General features: G+C 46.9%; 1 protein-coding gene across 1 annotated transcript in view; it reads left to right on the forward strand.

The window, feature by feature from the left end:
* Positions 1-6,488: 6,488 nt before the first annotated feature.
* Positions 6,489-16,414, forward strand: part of gan (gigaxonin) — a 59,663-nt gene continuing 49,737 nt past the window's right edge. The window contains exon 1 of the mRNA XM_033035763.1: positions 6,489-6,908. Coding sequence (XP_032891654.1) covers positions 6,727-6,908 — 182 coding nt within the window. The 5' untranslated portion in view covers positions 6,489-6,726. The remainder of the gene's footprint in view (positions 6,909-16,414) is intronic.

Genomic DNA, 16,414 nt, shown 5'->3' on the forward strand with positions numbered 1-16,414 from the left:
TGAAAGTTTTTAATTTCCCTAATTTTATAACAGCTCACGTCCTTTTTTATTTAGAGCAGGAAAATGTTTGAGATTTAGTTATGGTATAGATCAGGGGTGGGGAACCTGCGGCCTTCTAGGCCATTAAGTGCGACCTTTTGAATGAATCCAAATTTTGTAATTGGCCAAATAAAATATGTCACAAAATGGAGAATCTCTGTATTTGCAAAGCCTGCTTGGCCTCTATCTGTGAAAGTTACAAGCTGTGAGTCACAGCTTCAAGGAGTCTGGACCCTAGATGGAAGTTGAGGATAAGGTGAGGTCCAGATGTCCTTCCTTTTGTTAATATGTATGAGGGTTTTGCAGAAGAGCTGAGCAGGTTTGCAAATGCATGATTATGATGAATCAGCCCTCAACGTAACAGACCAACTTCACGCAATACTCCAGAAGGAAAATATATATTATTCAATCGCTTTGGATGAATCAACTGATACTACTGACTCGGCACAGGTTTTATACTTCATTCGGGCCATAACAAAAGATTTTCTTTGCTACGAAGAGTTACTCACCTCGGGCACTCTTACGGGTAAAACACGAGGAATAGATTTCTTCAACAACTTTCAAAATAAATGCGGTGAAGTTGGACTGGATTTGGTTAATTTAGTGAGTGTATGCACAGACCTTCCATGACAGGAAAATGTGATGGGTTTATTGCACAGATAAAAAAGGTATTATCACATCCAGATGCTCTCATTTATTTTAATTGTATCTTGCATCAACAAAATCTCTGCTAAAGCTACTATTATGTGACACTTTGCAACAAGTTATGTATTGTTAACTATATTCGTGCAAATGCAACACGGCATCATCAGTTTCGTAATATGCTAAAGTTGAACGATGAGGCATTCAGTGTGGATTTGCTTTATCATTGTAAAGTGTGTTGGCTATCGCAGGTGTTAGCAACATTTTTATCATTGAGAACAGATAGTTAAATTTCATGAAGAACAGAATCAGCAATGTGAATTATTGAAAGAAGATTTCTATAGAAATACTGCATTTCTGTGTAATATCATGTCAAAGCAAAATTACTTGAATGTTTCTTTGCAAGGTAAAAATAAGTCTATATGTATGTGGCAAAAAATTCTAGCATTTCGAAAAAAGCTATCTTCTTTCAAAACTCTTCTTCAAAATGAAATTTCGGATGAACATTTTCCCCAGTTAGCGAAGGTCATTGATGAGCAGGAGGATTCATGCGAATCATGTGAAGAATACGCAGCTGTTATAGACTTATTAATTAAAGAATACAATGAAAGGTTCACTGACTTTGAGAATCATGACATCACACTCAAATTAGCATTTCAACCTCACCTAGTTGATGTCCCCAAGGCTCCTAAAGAGCTACAGATGGAATTGATTGAGCTCTCAGATGATGACATTTTAAAGTCCTTATTTGACGCTAAGAAAGATCTGATTGAAATATGGAAAAATGCAATAGAATACCCACGTCTTCGGCAACATGCACGAAAAATGCTTTCTTGCTTTTCAACCACTTATTGCTGCGAATCTACATTCTCCTACCTAACCCAAATCAAGACGCCCTTAAGGTCACAAATGACGGATACCCATCTAGAAGATCAGCTGAAATTGTGTATCTCCATGTTGCAACCAAATATTCAAATGCTTTCCCACAAAATGCAGTCACAACAAAGTTATTAAAAGGTTAGTTAACTTTAGAATTAACAAAAAAAAATAATTTTCTTGAAGTTAGTACATAGTAGTTAGATTTTTACAAAATAATGTACATATTGAAGTATATCTAATTGAAGTTTCTTGGATGCGGCCTTATTAGATTACAACTAACTTAATGCGGCATTCCAACATGAAAAGGTTCCCCACCCCTGGTACAGATTATTCAATTTCACTTGAGAAACTAAATAAATCCCAATCCAGTTGTTGTTTTACTGTACGTACTGTCAAGGGTCCTCAGTGCTGGAGAGACCCAGCAGCTCAGGCAGTATCTAGAGGGAATGGATGGACGATGTTTCAAGTCGTGACCCTTCTTCAGTCCAATTCAAGGAAAGATGTGGTTGTAGCAGTGAGTCTGGATCAGAACATGGTTGACCAGCAGGCATCAGAGGCATGCAGTAAAATAAGGTCCTGTTGGAGAGAGGTGGAGAACTTCTTCAAAATAGGCATACATCAAGAACATTGCGTAGTGGAGAAATAAAATGAAGACACAAGAAACGGCAGATGCTGGAATGTTGAACAAAATACGAAGTGCCGGAAGAACTCAACTAATTGAAGATCAAGTATAAAACAAAGTGCTGGAGTACCTCAGCAGGTCAGGCAGTTTCTCGGGAGAACATCAATAGAGGAGAAGGTACACAAAATTGCTGGGGAAACTCAGCGGGTGCAGCAGCATCTATGGAGCGAAGGAAATAGGTGACGTTTCGGGCCGAAACCCTTCAGACTCTTTTGTGACTGTCTCAGTGACTTTTGTGACTGACACACTCAGTCTGAAGAAGGGTTTCGGCCCGAAACGTCGCCTATTTCCTTCGCTCCATAGATGCTGCTGCACCCGCTGAGTTTCCCCAGAAATTTTGTGTACCTTCGATATTCCAGCATCTGCAGTTCCCTTTTGAACATCAATAGAGGAGATTTTGGTTCTGGACCCTTGTTCAGACTGATATGGATAGGCAACTTTTCAGGTCGGGACCCTTCAGGACTGATTCATTGTGAAGAAGGTTTCCGATCCAAAATGTCGTCTGTCCATTTCCCTCCACAGATGCTGCCTGACCTGGTGAGGTCCTCCAGTAATTTGTGTTTTACTCGAGAGATTAGCACCTGCATTTTCTCGTGTCTCCATTGTCAGGGAACCCGTGTTAGGTGGAAGTGTGCTGCAACTGCATATCCAGCAGATGGCTCCACCCTAAAGCATAAGTGTAGAGAAATGCTTCAAAAAAAGATCCACAGGTCTACGCATTTATTTTCTCAAAAAAACTTCCAAATCTAAAACAAAATGTGGAAACCTGAACATGACAAAACTGATCTATGTACATCTATCAAGAAAATAATAGGTTATGTGTTCAAACCATGTTAGTTTCAAATGAGATTGTGAAAAGCAAAATTCAAATGAATAATGAATGAATAAGTTTATTGGCCAAGGATTCACATACAAGGAATTTGCCTTGGTGCTCCACCCACAAGTGACAACATGACATACAGTGACAGTTACGAATGATACATTAAACATTAAACATTAATAATAAAACATTATTGACTAAACATGTGAATTAATTAAAATACCAGAGCAAAAGGAGGCTACAGATTTTTGGTTATTGAGCAGAGCTACTACTCGTGTAAAAAAAGCTGTTTTTATGTCTGGCTGTTGCAGCTTTGACAGTCCGGAGTCGCCTTCCAGAGGGAAGTGATTCAAAGAGTTTGTGGCCAGGGTGAGAAGGGTCAGAGATTATCTTACCCGCTCGCTTCCTGACCCTTGCAATGTACAGTTTGTGTAATGTTTTCTGTTTGGTGTTGAGATTGTTGTGATGTCCATCCCTTTCGTGTGTCAGCCAAACGTTTTTTTTTTTTACTGCTTTAGAATCATAGAGCACAGAGAAAGATTATTCAGCTACTTATAGGACACAAAGTGCTGGAGTAACTCAGGCCAGGCAGCTTCTCTGGAGAACATTTTAGAAAACATTGAAGGTGACGTTTTAGGTCGAGACCCTCCTGAACACTGTCTTTTTTTTGTTAACCAGCATATACATTTCCTTGTTTCTACAGTATATTCAGCTCAGACGTAGCTTGGGCGATCGTTTCACTGAAAACCTTTGCTCGGTCTGCCTGGACCTACTGTACCTGATCGCTTGGTTGCTAAACACTTTAATTCTTCACATTCCCACACTGACCTTCCTGTCCTATGCCTCCTCCATTGTCAGAATGAGGCTAAACGCAAATTGGAGGAACAGCATGTCATATTTCGCTTGGGCAGCTTACAACCCTGTGGATAGACACTAAAAGCTGGAGTAACTCAGCGGGACAGGCTGCATCTCTGGAGAGAAGGAATGGGTGATGTTTTGGGTCTAGACCCTTCTTCAGATCCTTGCAACCCAGTGGTATGAATATTGATTTTTCTAACTTCAAGTAATCCCTGCATTCCCTCTCTCTCCATCCCTCCTCCACCCAAGTTGCATCAGCTTCTCGTTCTTGCCCAACAAACAGCTAACAATGGACTTTCCTTTATCATAGTTTTTTTTTGCACATCTTTCATTCAATGTTCGATATCTCTCTACATCATCGTCTATTTCTCTTGTTTCCTATTCCTGTGACTTTCAGCCTGAAGAAGGGTCTCTACCCAAAACGTCACCCATTTCTTCTCTCCAGAGATGCTGATGCTGCCTGTCCCGCTGAGTTACTCCAGCTTTTTGTGGCAACAGGGCAACATCTACAGGGGCAACATGTTCCCGTTAGAGTGAAGAGCAAGGCAAGTTTAGGGAACCCTGGTTGACGAGAGATGTTGATGCTCTGGTCAGGAAAAAGAAAGCATGGCAGTCGTAGGCAGTCGGGATCAAGCAAATCTCTCCACAGGAGTAGGGTTTAGGAGTACACGTAGAAGACAATCAAGAGGACCAAGAGCAGATATGAGTAGCAGGCAAGGTAAAGGAAAATTCTTTTAGATTGTATAGGTATACTAGACCAAGTGCAGACCCGTTGGGTCTGTTCCCCCAACGTGCGGTTGTGGGGGGGGAAGCGACACTAACTATCCCCCCCCCCCGCCCGCACTCATGCTAATTACCCCCCTTGATATTATGTTAATATTATTAATTTGAGGGGGGGGGAGGGGAGAGAGGGTGTGCGGAGAGGGGGGTGAGGTGAGGGGGAGAGGTGGGGAGCAGGGAGGGGGAGTGAAGTGGGTAGGGGTGTGTGGAGGGGAGGGGGATTTTGGGGAGGGCTGGTGTGGAGGGATGGTGGTTATAAACCGCGGGGAGACGGATGGGGGGGGGGCGGGGTGAGGACTATTTTGTCCGGCGCGCGAGGGGTGGGTCTCGCGCAGAGCTAGGGGAGTGTGGGTCAAGAACAGAGATTTAGTAATATAGAAGATTATAAGTAAAAGGGTGGCTCAGGAAATAATAGATCTCCTTAAATAGTCAGCATATCCATCTCAGTGTAGAGCCATGATGGATGAGGGAGATATCAGGCTGATTACATGGTTTTGTGTATGAGAAATTGTGAATCATGAACCTCAGATTTTTGAAGAGATCACCAAGGGGACTGATGAGGGCAGGGCAGTGGAAGTTGTCTATATGGGCTTTCGCAAGGCCTCTGACTAGTTCCTGTACAGTGGTCTGGTCTGCAAGGTTAAATCACATGAAATCCAAGGTGAGCTAGCCAACTCGATTTAAAATGAGCTTGGTGTCAATAGATACTCGTGGAGGGTTGTTTTTCTGATTGGAGGTCTAACCAGTGAAGTGCTGCAGTGGTTAGTGCTTATCCACTGCTACTTGTTATTGATGTTAGCGATTTAGATTACAATGCAGCCAACATTGTTGGTAAATTTGCAGATGCCAGAACTGAAAGTGGACCAAGGAATGACAAATAGAAGCGCTACATCTGTTATGCCATTCCAGGATTTTACATTATTTAATTGACAAATTAAAAACATTGTACATGGCAGCATTATATTTTTAAACAGTAGATGTATGTGGAAAGCCCAGAGAGAGAGAATGAGAGTGAGCATGGCAGAGGTGGGGAAAGGCAAGGGGTAGGGAAAGGTGAGAGGCAGAGGGAGGTGGGGAAAGGTGAGAGAATGAGAGGGGGAAATGCTAGGGGAAAGCTGAGAGGCAGGTGGAGATGGAGAAATGAGTGACACAGGGAGGTAGGGGTGGTGAGGGGCAGGGAAGAGTGGAAAAGATGAGAGGGGGGGATGTAAGGATGGGGAAAAGCAGGCGAAGGAGACAGGCAGGTGGAGTTGGGGAAAGACGAGATTCAGGTGGAGGTGGAAATAGGCGAGGGCGAGGAGGTGGGGATGGGGAGAGGGAAGGTGGAGGTGGGGAGAGGGAAGGTGGAGGTGGGGAGAGGGAGATGAAGGTGGAGGTGGGAAAAGGTGAGAGGGGGGTGTGGGCTGTGAGAGTGGTGTGGTGAGAGGGGTGTGGGTGGGGATGGTGAGGAGGTGGTGGTTGGGTGGTGGGAGGGGGTGGGGTTTGTGAGGAGGGTGTGGGTGAGGGGTGGGGATTGGTGAGGAGGTGGTTGGTGAGGGGTTGGGGAGGAGGTAGGGGGTGTGTGAGGGAGGAGTGGTTGCTGGTGAGGAGGTGGGGGTTGGTGAGGAGTAGGGTGTGTGTGAAGGGTGAGGGTTGGTTAGGAGGGTTGGGGGCTGGTGAGGAGGGGTGGGGTTGGTGAGAGGGTGGGGATTGTGAGGGAGGGTTGTGGGGTTTGTGAGGGGGGGGGGGGTTTGTGAGGGAGGGGGAGGAGGGGGGGTTTGTGAGGGGGGGGGGGGTTTGGTGAGGGAGGGCTGTGGGGTTTGTGAGGGGGGGGGGGGGGGGGTTGGTGAGTAGGGTGGGGTTGCTGGGCCGCGGGGGTTGTGGAGAGAGCCAGGTGGAGGTGGGGTTTGTGAGGGTCAGGTGGAGCTAGGCCGCTCCTCCCCCCCCCGGGCTGGAGGTGGAGCCGGGCCTAGTTCTGGGCCGGGTTGATCGGCTCCTCGCTGGGTAGCGGGGCTGATGCAGGGCGGGGCGGGCCGGCGGTGCGAGGATGACGGCGGAGCCGGGCGGCTCGGTGTCGGTGGTGGGGGACCCGCAACACGCGAACAAGCTGCTCAAGAGCCTCAGCTCCTTCCGTGAGGATCCGCTCTTCTGCGACGCCGTGCTGGTGGTGGAGGGCGAGCGCATCCCGGTGCAGAAGAACCTGCTGGCGGCCGCCAGCCCGTACGTCAGGTCGGTGTCTGGGTTGGGGGTGTGGATGGCGGTGAGGGTGAAGCCCTGGGCAGTGTTTAGTCTCAGCAATTCCCCCATCCTACCCCCTTTGCCCACCTACACCATGCTAACCCCCTGTCCCACTCCCTCATCCCCCTGTCCCACTCCCTACCTCCTGTTCCATTCCCTACTCCCTGTCCCACCCCCTCACCCCCTGGCCCACTCCCTACTCCCTGTCCCACTCCTTACTCCCCCTGTCCCACTCCCTCAACCCCCCGTCCCACTCCCTCACCTCCTTACCCACTCCCTCACCCCTCCGTCCCACTCCCTCACCCCCTGTCCCACTCCCTACTCCCCCGTCCCACTTCCTCACCCCTCCGTCCCACTCCCTCACCCCCTGTCCCACTCCCTACTCCCCCGTCCCACTTCCTCACCCCCCCGTCCCACTCCCTCACCCCCTGTCCCACTCCCTCACACCCCTGTCCCACTCCCTCACCCCCCTGTCCCACTCCCTACTCCCTGTCCCACTCCCTACTCCCTGTCCCACTCCCTCACCCCCTATCCCACTCTCTCACCCCCTGTCCCACTCCCTCACCCCCTGTCCCACTCCCTACTTCCTGTCCCACTCCCTACCTCCTGACCCACTCTCTCACCCCCTCATCCCACTCCCTCACCCCCCGTCCCACTCCCTCACCCCCCGTCCCACTCCCTCACCCCCCCGTCCCACTCCCTCATCCCTCCGTCCCACTCCCTCACCCCCTGTCCCACTCCCTCACACCCCTGTCCCACTCCCTCACCCCCTGTCCCACTCCCTCACCCCCTGTCCCACTCCCTCACCCCCTGTCCCACTCCCTCACCCCCTGTCCCACTCCCTCACCCCCTGTCCCACTCCCTCACCCCCTGTCCCACTCCCTCACCCCCTGTCCCACTCCCTACCTCCTGACCCACTCTCTCACCCCCTCGTCCCACTCCCTCACCCACCGTCCCACTCCCTCACCCACCGTCCCACTCCCTCACCCCCTGTCCCACTCCCTCACCCCCGTCCACTCCTCACCCCCGTCCCAACTCCCTCACCCCCGTCCCACTCCTCACCCCCCCGTCCCACTCCCTCACCCCCCCGTCCCACTCCCTCACGCCCCCCGTCCCACTCCATCACCCCCCGTCCCACTCCTCACCCCCGTCCCACTCCCTCACCCCACCGTCCCCTCCCTCACCCCCGTCACGCCCTCACCCCCCCGTCCCACTCCCATCACCCCCCGTCCCACTCCCTCACCCCCCGTCCCACTCCCATCACCCCCGTCCCACTCCCTCACCCCCGTCCCACTCCCTCACCCCCCGTCCCACTCCCTCACCCCCCGTCCCACTCCCTCACCCCCCGTCCCACTCCCTCACCCCCCCGTCCCACTCCCTCACCCCCCGTCCCACTCCCTCCCCCCCCCGTCCCACTCCCTCAGCCCCCCGTCCCACTCCCTCACCCCGTCCCACTCCCTCACCCCCCGTCCCACTCCCTCCCCCCCCGTCCCACTCCCTCACCCCCCGTCCCACTCCCTCACCCCCCGTCCCACTCCCTCGCCCCCCTGTCCCACTCCTTACCCCCCGTCCCACTCCGTACCCCGTGTCCCACTCCCTAGCCCCCTGTCCCACTCCCTTGCCCGCTTACTAACCCCCTTGCCCGCTTGTTCCACTAAGCTCGCTCCCTTGCCCTGCTCCCCCCACACTGCTTCCTCACTTACCTCTGCATTCTGCTCACTTCCTCCCACCGCTATGCCCCCCTCACCCACTCCCTGCCCCCATGTCAACTCAGCCCCCACACTCTTTGCCAGCCCCCATTCCACCCTCGCATCCATTGCCGCTCCCCTCGCTGACCCCACCGCCCTCGCCTTGCTCCCCTCGCCGACCCACCTGCGACCTCCTACCGCCCTCGGTCACCCACAGCTTCCTCCTCCAAAGCCCCAACTGTCAGGTGTCCCACATTCCCCTCGCCCATTGTAGTTGGGAGTCAGAGAGTAGGGTGGAAGCAGAACAAGTTACAGCTGGAGCTTTTATGTGGATGAGATGATGACAAATATTTTAGAGTTCCCAACCCAAGGGCGAAGTCACAGTGCATTTATATTTGTCTGACTTAAACATACATAACCTGCTTCATATCAGAGGTGCCTGCATGCAACCAACATACTTTTTTTTAAAGAGTAGAATACACCTGCAAATCATTTTAACCCATTGAGTTACTCCAGCATTTTGTGCCAATGTTTGGCGTAAACCAGCATCTGCAGTTCCTTCCTACACTTAAAATAATTATTGTTGGCAAGTTCAAGCTAGTGCTTGTATCTGTACATTGTTAACACCTTTTACATTCTTCTTTTCACTTCAGTTGTTTTAAAAAATGTTGTGCTTTCACTTTCAAATTTCCATGAAATACCTGAATTGTGAGAGATTCCATTTTTAAATTTTTTTTTGTGCCAGTCCTTATTGTTGTGGCTAAATAATTCATTAATACTCTGGACGACAATCTTGTACAGAGTTGCAGTACCTTTCTTCTAAGAGATTAAATATTTCAACATGGATAAATTCAAATGAAAGGGGTTATGGTGGGGTATTATGCAACCTTGATTTCCCGATTGGTATAATTGAAATTACCGATCAACTTTTAGTTTTTTTTTATAAACGTCAATTTATTACCCAAGGGAGGAAAAAAAATAGTTCCATTGTTCGGAGAGAAGGAATGGGTGATGTTTCGGGTCGAGAAGGAATAGGTGATGTTTTGGGTCGAGACCCTTCTTCAGTCTGAAGAAGGGCCTCGCCCGGAAACGTCACCCATTCCTTCTCTCCAGAGATGCTGCCTGTCCCGCTGAGTTACTCGAGCATTTTGTATCTATCTTCGGTTTAAACCTGCTTCTGCAGTTCCTTCCGACACTTAGTTCCATTGTTCCTTTTCTGAATCTCCAAGGTTGGTTGATATATCGACCCATAAAGCACCTGATTAATAAGTTAGCAGTCGTCTAAGTGCAATTGGCTTGTATAAAGAGGGCAGCAATTTCTAATTTGCAATGCATGTCAATGGAGAAGATGAGGACAATATTTCAAATTGTTGGCATTGTTGTGGGCAGTGGTGGAGCATTACAACCGTGCCACACAATTTGTGGTGGATGGGAAGTCGTGTTGTTGTCATCTTTACAAATTGCTGTATATAATTCGGCTGCAGACCATTATTACCTTGTAGAAAAAACTAATAGCAAATCAGATCGTTCCTGCTGAACAATAGAGTAGGACAAACATGTGATAACTCTGCTTTACAACTTATAACAGTGTATGATCCTACCATGATTCTTCTGACAATTTTGGCAAAATAACTATTCTTGATTTGTCTTGCATGATATGCTGGTCCTAGAAATTCAAAGGCGTCATTTTGGAGTATTTGTCTAAATTTTGTATGAAATTTGCAAAATTTCGTAAAGTAATTGATGTGGACAATTTGAAGTTAGTAAAGATGAATAAGGAATTTGATCAAAGTTGTTAGCTACTCTGTTCTAATGGATAATTTAATAATGTTTGCTGCTTGAAGGTTTTATTTCAAGACATTTCCTGCATTCCCTCAAGCAATTACAAAATATACTTCATTTTGTCTCAGTGCAGCTGAATAAAGTAAGTTTTATCTCATTTAATTGGCATCAAAAACAATATAAAGGTTCCTAGAAGATGGAAAATGATATGCAAACCAAGATCAAACCATTGTGTTCAAGAAGGAACTGCAGATGCTGGAAGATCGACGGTACACAAAAATGCTGGAGAAACTCAGCGGGTGCAGCAGCATCTATGGAGCGAAGGAAATAGGCGAGGGTTTCGGCCCGAAACGTCGCCTATTTCCTTCGCTCCATAGATGCTGCTGCACCCGCTGAGTTTCTCTAGCATTTTTGTGTACCTTCAAACCATTGTGTGTTGGCAGCAAGCGAGCAAACATGCTTATGTAAAAATAAATAAGCTTATATTTAATTGCTTAAATAAAGAGTTATCAAATGTTCTTTCTACTCTCTTGTTTAGCAGGAAAGAACTGATTTGGTATTAATGTTATTTTACCAAGCTATAATGACCTGCAGTTAAATTATAAATCAAATAATATTAATCTATAAGGGGGACATATGACAAAGTTAAGTAACGAGTATAGTCATGAGGATTGTCAAAATATAAAGAATGAAAAGAATTAGAAAGGCAACAAAGGGGGATAATGGAAAGGGCGAGAGGAATTAGACAAACATTTTAAAAGATCAAAAATTGTTTCAGAGATCAGTTTCACTGCAGGTGAAGGATGATGACTAACCGTGAAGGTTGAAGCCATGATACCCATATTATTTAAAAAAACATCACTTATCAAGAATAATGATGGTAATGTTAGAGAAATACATGGAACAACCTAATCACAAAGATGCAATTTATTCTGGAGGAAAAAAGAATTGCAGAAGGTTGATGCAATGCTGGGTATGCATCCTAGGTGGTTGAAAGCAATTGGGAGGAGACAGCAGAGCTCATCACTTAGCATTTCAATTTGTTAGATATATTTTCTTTCATATACTTTAGGAATGATCTTATAGTTTAGAGATACAATGTTGTAAACAGGCCCTTCGGCCATCGAATCCGCACTGACCAGCGATCCCCACACATTAACACTACCCTACACACCAGCAACAGTTTTACATTTACACCAAGCCAATTAACCTGCAAACCTGTATGTTTTTGGAGTGTGGGAGAAAAGCGAACATCTCAGAGAAAACCCAGGCAGATCACGGGGAGAACGTACAAACACCATACAGACAAGCACCCGTAGTCAGGATCGAACCCGGGTCTCTGGCGTTGTAAGGCAGCAGTTCTACCGCAACGCCACTGTGCCACCCTTACATTTTGCTCAGATTCATTCTAAACCTGAATTATAGTTGGCTTCCCTCATTGTGTACTGTTTGGCAAAGGAATTGCTTGATAAGACAGCAAGAAAATTTGGCTGAGCTTTTATTCACTTTGAAGCATGGGTGACGATCTGAAGAAGGGTCTCGACCCGAAACGTCACCCATTCCTTCTCTCCAGAGTTGCTACCTGTCCCGCTGAGTTGCTCCAGCATTTTGTGTCTATCTTCATTACTTCCGTTGGTTTGCCCAACAAAAAATTGGATCTTGACTCTTAATAGTTAATATATGCACATGAATGTCCAGTCAGGAAAGGCCACTCTTGGCACCTGTATCTGTGAACGGTAGGAAGTTATTGTGTAGGAAGGTTTGCCTGGTGAGCAAGTTCTAACCTGTGGGCTGACCACGTATGAAACCACTTTAGTCACTTGAGCGTGGGACGATTCGTTTTGTGAGCAAGTTTTGGCTTGTGGGATGAACACATGAAATCGCTTCAGTCACTGAGTGGAGTTGTGGAACTGGAAAAGATAGGGAAAACACGAAGTACTGTATAGTGAGAACAAAATATCAAACATGTGAAAGAGGGAATGAGGAGGCTGAAAGCATCTTTATACCAACTCTGGATAGTGAATAGGGAGAGATTTTGATGTGCTGAAGATGCATTACTAGCTAATATAAATGTACATGAAAACTGTAAACTTAGATAAGTTAGCCTGCTGTCATCAATGAAGGTTGTGGTATAAATCTAGATATTGGTCATTTTTTGTTTAATATATGTAATCACTATATCTGTTTAATAATACCTCATTACTGCAAATTAATTCACCCTATTAAATTTTAACAGTGCAAATAAAAGCCTGCCAGCTCAACATGATGGTGGTGGCCACCTTTTTAAGAACTACTCAACTCTTTCCTGTAGCATGCAAATATCTCCCAATTCCCTTTAGAAAGTGTTCAAAAGGGAACTGCGTTCAAAGAGAAGGGTTTATGGAGAAGGTTTTCGGCCCGAAACGTCGCCTATTTCCTTCGCTCCATAGATGCTGCTGCACCCGCTGCGTTTCCCCAGCAATTTTGTGTCCCTTTAGAAAGTTACTGTTACATCTGCTGCCACCATCCTTCCAGTAACTGCATTGCAGATTGTAATAGCTAGTGCTGCTTCACAAATTGAATGTTTTCCTATCCCCTCTGGTTGTCTTGTCAATTATCTTTCGTTGTTCGGGAAATCCAAAAAAGGAATTGTTTGGGATCATTGGGGAAAAAAGTACCATTTTTATTTGGAGAATCGGAGCAGTTTTCCGGGACAGTTGTGCGAGAGAATAACAGTGTGATTTGAAAAAATATATAGGATTCCAGTACTTGAATCTTTTTCACCTCCTCTCAAGAAAAATCTCCAAAGCATTTAAGAATATTTTGAAACAATGAACAATGTGTATCAGCAGGCATTTGATGCTATTTATTTGTGCACCATCTTTTTTGCTGCATTCCATAAATTCGTACAAATATTTATTTTGCAATTGAGGTAATTTAATTTTAGCTAAGTATTATGTGTCTCGAGCTTTTTCTAATCTTAAATTCCAGCAGATGATTATTAAAAATAAATGTTGACACAGAATAAAGTGTTCCTGGACATTAACATCTGGGATGACATGTCATAAGTGATAGGAGCAGAATTAGACCATTCGGCCCATCGTCTACGGCTGATCTATCTTTCCCTCTTAACCCCATTCTCCTACCTTCTCTCCATAAGCCCTGACACCCGTACTAATCACTAACCCCGCCTCGGCAATGGAGCACTTAAGGGCTATAACTAGAATGGACTTGTTTTCTAACTGTGTTTTGCACATATGTCTTGTTTTTTTTGCGCAGTCTTTCTGTTCATTGTCTTTCATAGAACTTATGCACAATTTGCGGAAAAGAAAATTTTGGACACAAGATGCTCGAGTGACTCAGCGGGACAGGCAGCATCTCTGGAGAGAAGGAATGGGTGATGTTTCGGGTCTCGACCCGAAACATCACCCATTCTTTCTCTCAAGAGATGCTGCCTGTCCCGCTGAAGTTACTCCAGCATTTTGTGTCTATCTTTGATTTAAACCGGCATCTGCAGTTCTTTCCTACACATTATAATTTGTTATTGTTCTGAGTCTATGTGCCTGTGATGCTGTTGCAAGCAATATTTACATTGTACATTGTACCTGCCTTATTCGTGCATCTGACAAAAAACACAACTTGAATGCCCATTTGCTAGTTTTTGAATAAAGTATGTAATTGAATAAGGAGTGGGGTTTTGTTTTTGGAAAACTTTACTGCAGTTAAGCAAGGAATTATTAATGCTGGATCTATTTTTGGTATGGAATTCCGATTTAACATTCCTTACTGCTTATTTCACTATTACGATGTATAGACTTATTTTGAATCCTGGTACATAGCAGGGGTAAAAATCAATATATTCAGTTATTTATATCTAGAGAATAAGATGCTTTAAACTAAAATGCTAAATATTTGGTCTTTGAACCATTATAAGATTCACTGGTAATGTCAACAAATCATAATTTTACCGACTGCTGCCATTTCACCCAGAATGAGTAAACTACTTAAAATGCAAGTTCTGTCTGCTAATCAATCCACTCCTGACTGGCTGTCGTCCCAGACCATGAATATTGAGTTTCCATTTTGACTGATTTAAGAGTAGTATTAATAGTAACTAGACTAAGTGGGACACATTGGGTCCCTGTCACACAGGAGGCTTGGTCCCCTATATTCCACCACTCACTCATAGCCCCCAACTGCACAGACGCAACTCATTTCCCCTCATCCCTAGCACTCTCTCCCCCTTCTCTTCACCCTCCCTCTTCTTTCCCCTCTCCTCCACGCCTCCTCCAATCCCTCCCTAACCTCTCCCTTCCTCTCCTTTCCCCTACCCTCAGTCACTTCCTCCCTCCGTAACTCCTCTCCCCTCCCTACCCTCTCCTATCCCTCTATCCCCCCCCTTCTCCCCTCCCCTTTCCCCCCCCACTATCCCTCCTCACCTCCCCCACTGCCCTCCTCTCCCTTTATTTCCCACTCCCTACCTCCCCCACTCCTATCCCTCCATTCCCCCTCCCCACTCTCCCTCCTCACCTCTTCCGTCTTCTTTCCCCTCTCCTCCTGCCCTCCCCCAATCCCCCACTCACCTCTCCTTTCCCCTACCCTCAGTCAGTCACGCCCTCCATAACTCTACTCCCCTCCTCTCCCTCTATCCCCTCTCCTCTCCCTCTATCCCCTCTCCTCTCCCTCACCTTCCCAGGATCTCAAGGTTGCTGCTCCTCTCCCTTCTTGCGTGCCCCGGAGGAGCATCAACCGTCGGCGCGGATCCCCGGAAGCACCAGCATGTGGGCGGGGGAGCTCAGAGAAAACACGGGGGAAGAGCCATAGGGGAGAGGGGGTATCACGGGGAGGGGGGCAGGAGCCAGCAAGGGGGAGCCGAGGGGGAGGGGCTGGAGCTGTGGGGCGTTGCGATGGTGCTGTACTGGAGACTCACAGCGGGCGCTGGTGGCTCCTCTCCACCGGGATCAGATTCTCCATTTTCCGTTTGGCGACTTCTCCATCCCTGGCGCCGCACCGCTTCCGGTCCCTCCGAAAATTGTGTCCGGTTGGAGACCTCCGTCGGCCACCCCCAGCGTCCCGCAGCTCCAGTAAAGACGCGATGGCGCAGGAAGGGCGGACCGTCCCGGGAAGTGACAGGAGAGGAGACCAATTGACACTGCTAATCAACCCACTCCTGACTGGCTGTCGTCCCAGACCATGAATATTGAGTTTCCATTTTGACTGATTTAAGATAAGTATTAATAGTAACTAGACTAAGTGGGACCCGTTGGGTCCCTGTCACACAGGAGGCTTGGTTCCCTATATTCCACCACACCCATAGGAATGTTAAATCGAAATTCCATACCAAAAATAGATCCGGCGCTGACTTGGCAGGAGAGGAGATCGATCTGCGGATGCGCGGTTTTTAAGATTTTTAAACAGCGCTAACTTTTCAAAAATACCACCGATCACAACAAAACGTGTTGCACCCGCAGCACGGGAGAGCGGTGAGTGAGCTGGCAAAAAATTGTGTGGCTATCGCGTACTGTTTTTGCGCAAATAGAAAAACCGCACAAACCGGAAGAGCACATGATCAGAGCTTTAGTTATGTATAGATGTCATGAAATTACGGAATCATCTGGGAAATGACTTAGATTCATGTTAGTCTTAATTAGTACGGAAGATGGGGGGAAAGGCGATGGATGAAAAGGTGGGCAGAAAAAGGAATTTATTACTGCATCTTAATTTCATTATGCCACATTATTTCACCCTATCAGTGAAATTCCCTTTGTCCTATCCAATATCCACCCCGCAGTTGGTAGAGGTGCTGCTTCACAGTGCCAGAGACCCGAGGTCAATCCTGACCTCAGATGTTGTCTGTGTGGAGTTTGCCTGTTCCTGCATTGTTATTCTGTCGGTTTCCTCCAGGCACTCTCGTAGCCTTCCACATCCCAAACACATTGGTTTGTAGGTTAAATGGCTGCCTTGTGTGCAGGGAGTTTATGCAAAAGTGGGATGACATGCAACTGGTGAGACTGTATGCTCGATGACAGGGGTGAGCTGAAGGGCTTG

Source organism: Amblyraja radiata, chromosome 17, assembly GCF_010909765.2.
Source record: "Amblyraja radiata isolate CabotCenter1 chromosome 17, sAmbRad1.1.pri, whole genome shotgun sequence".
Taxonomy (NCBI): domain Eukaryota; kingdom Metazoa; phylum Chordata; class Chondrichthyes; order Rajiformes; family Rajidae; genus Amblyraja; species Amblyraja radiata.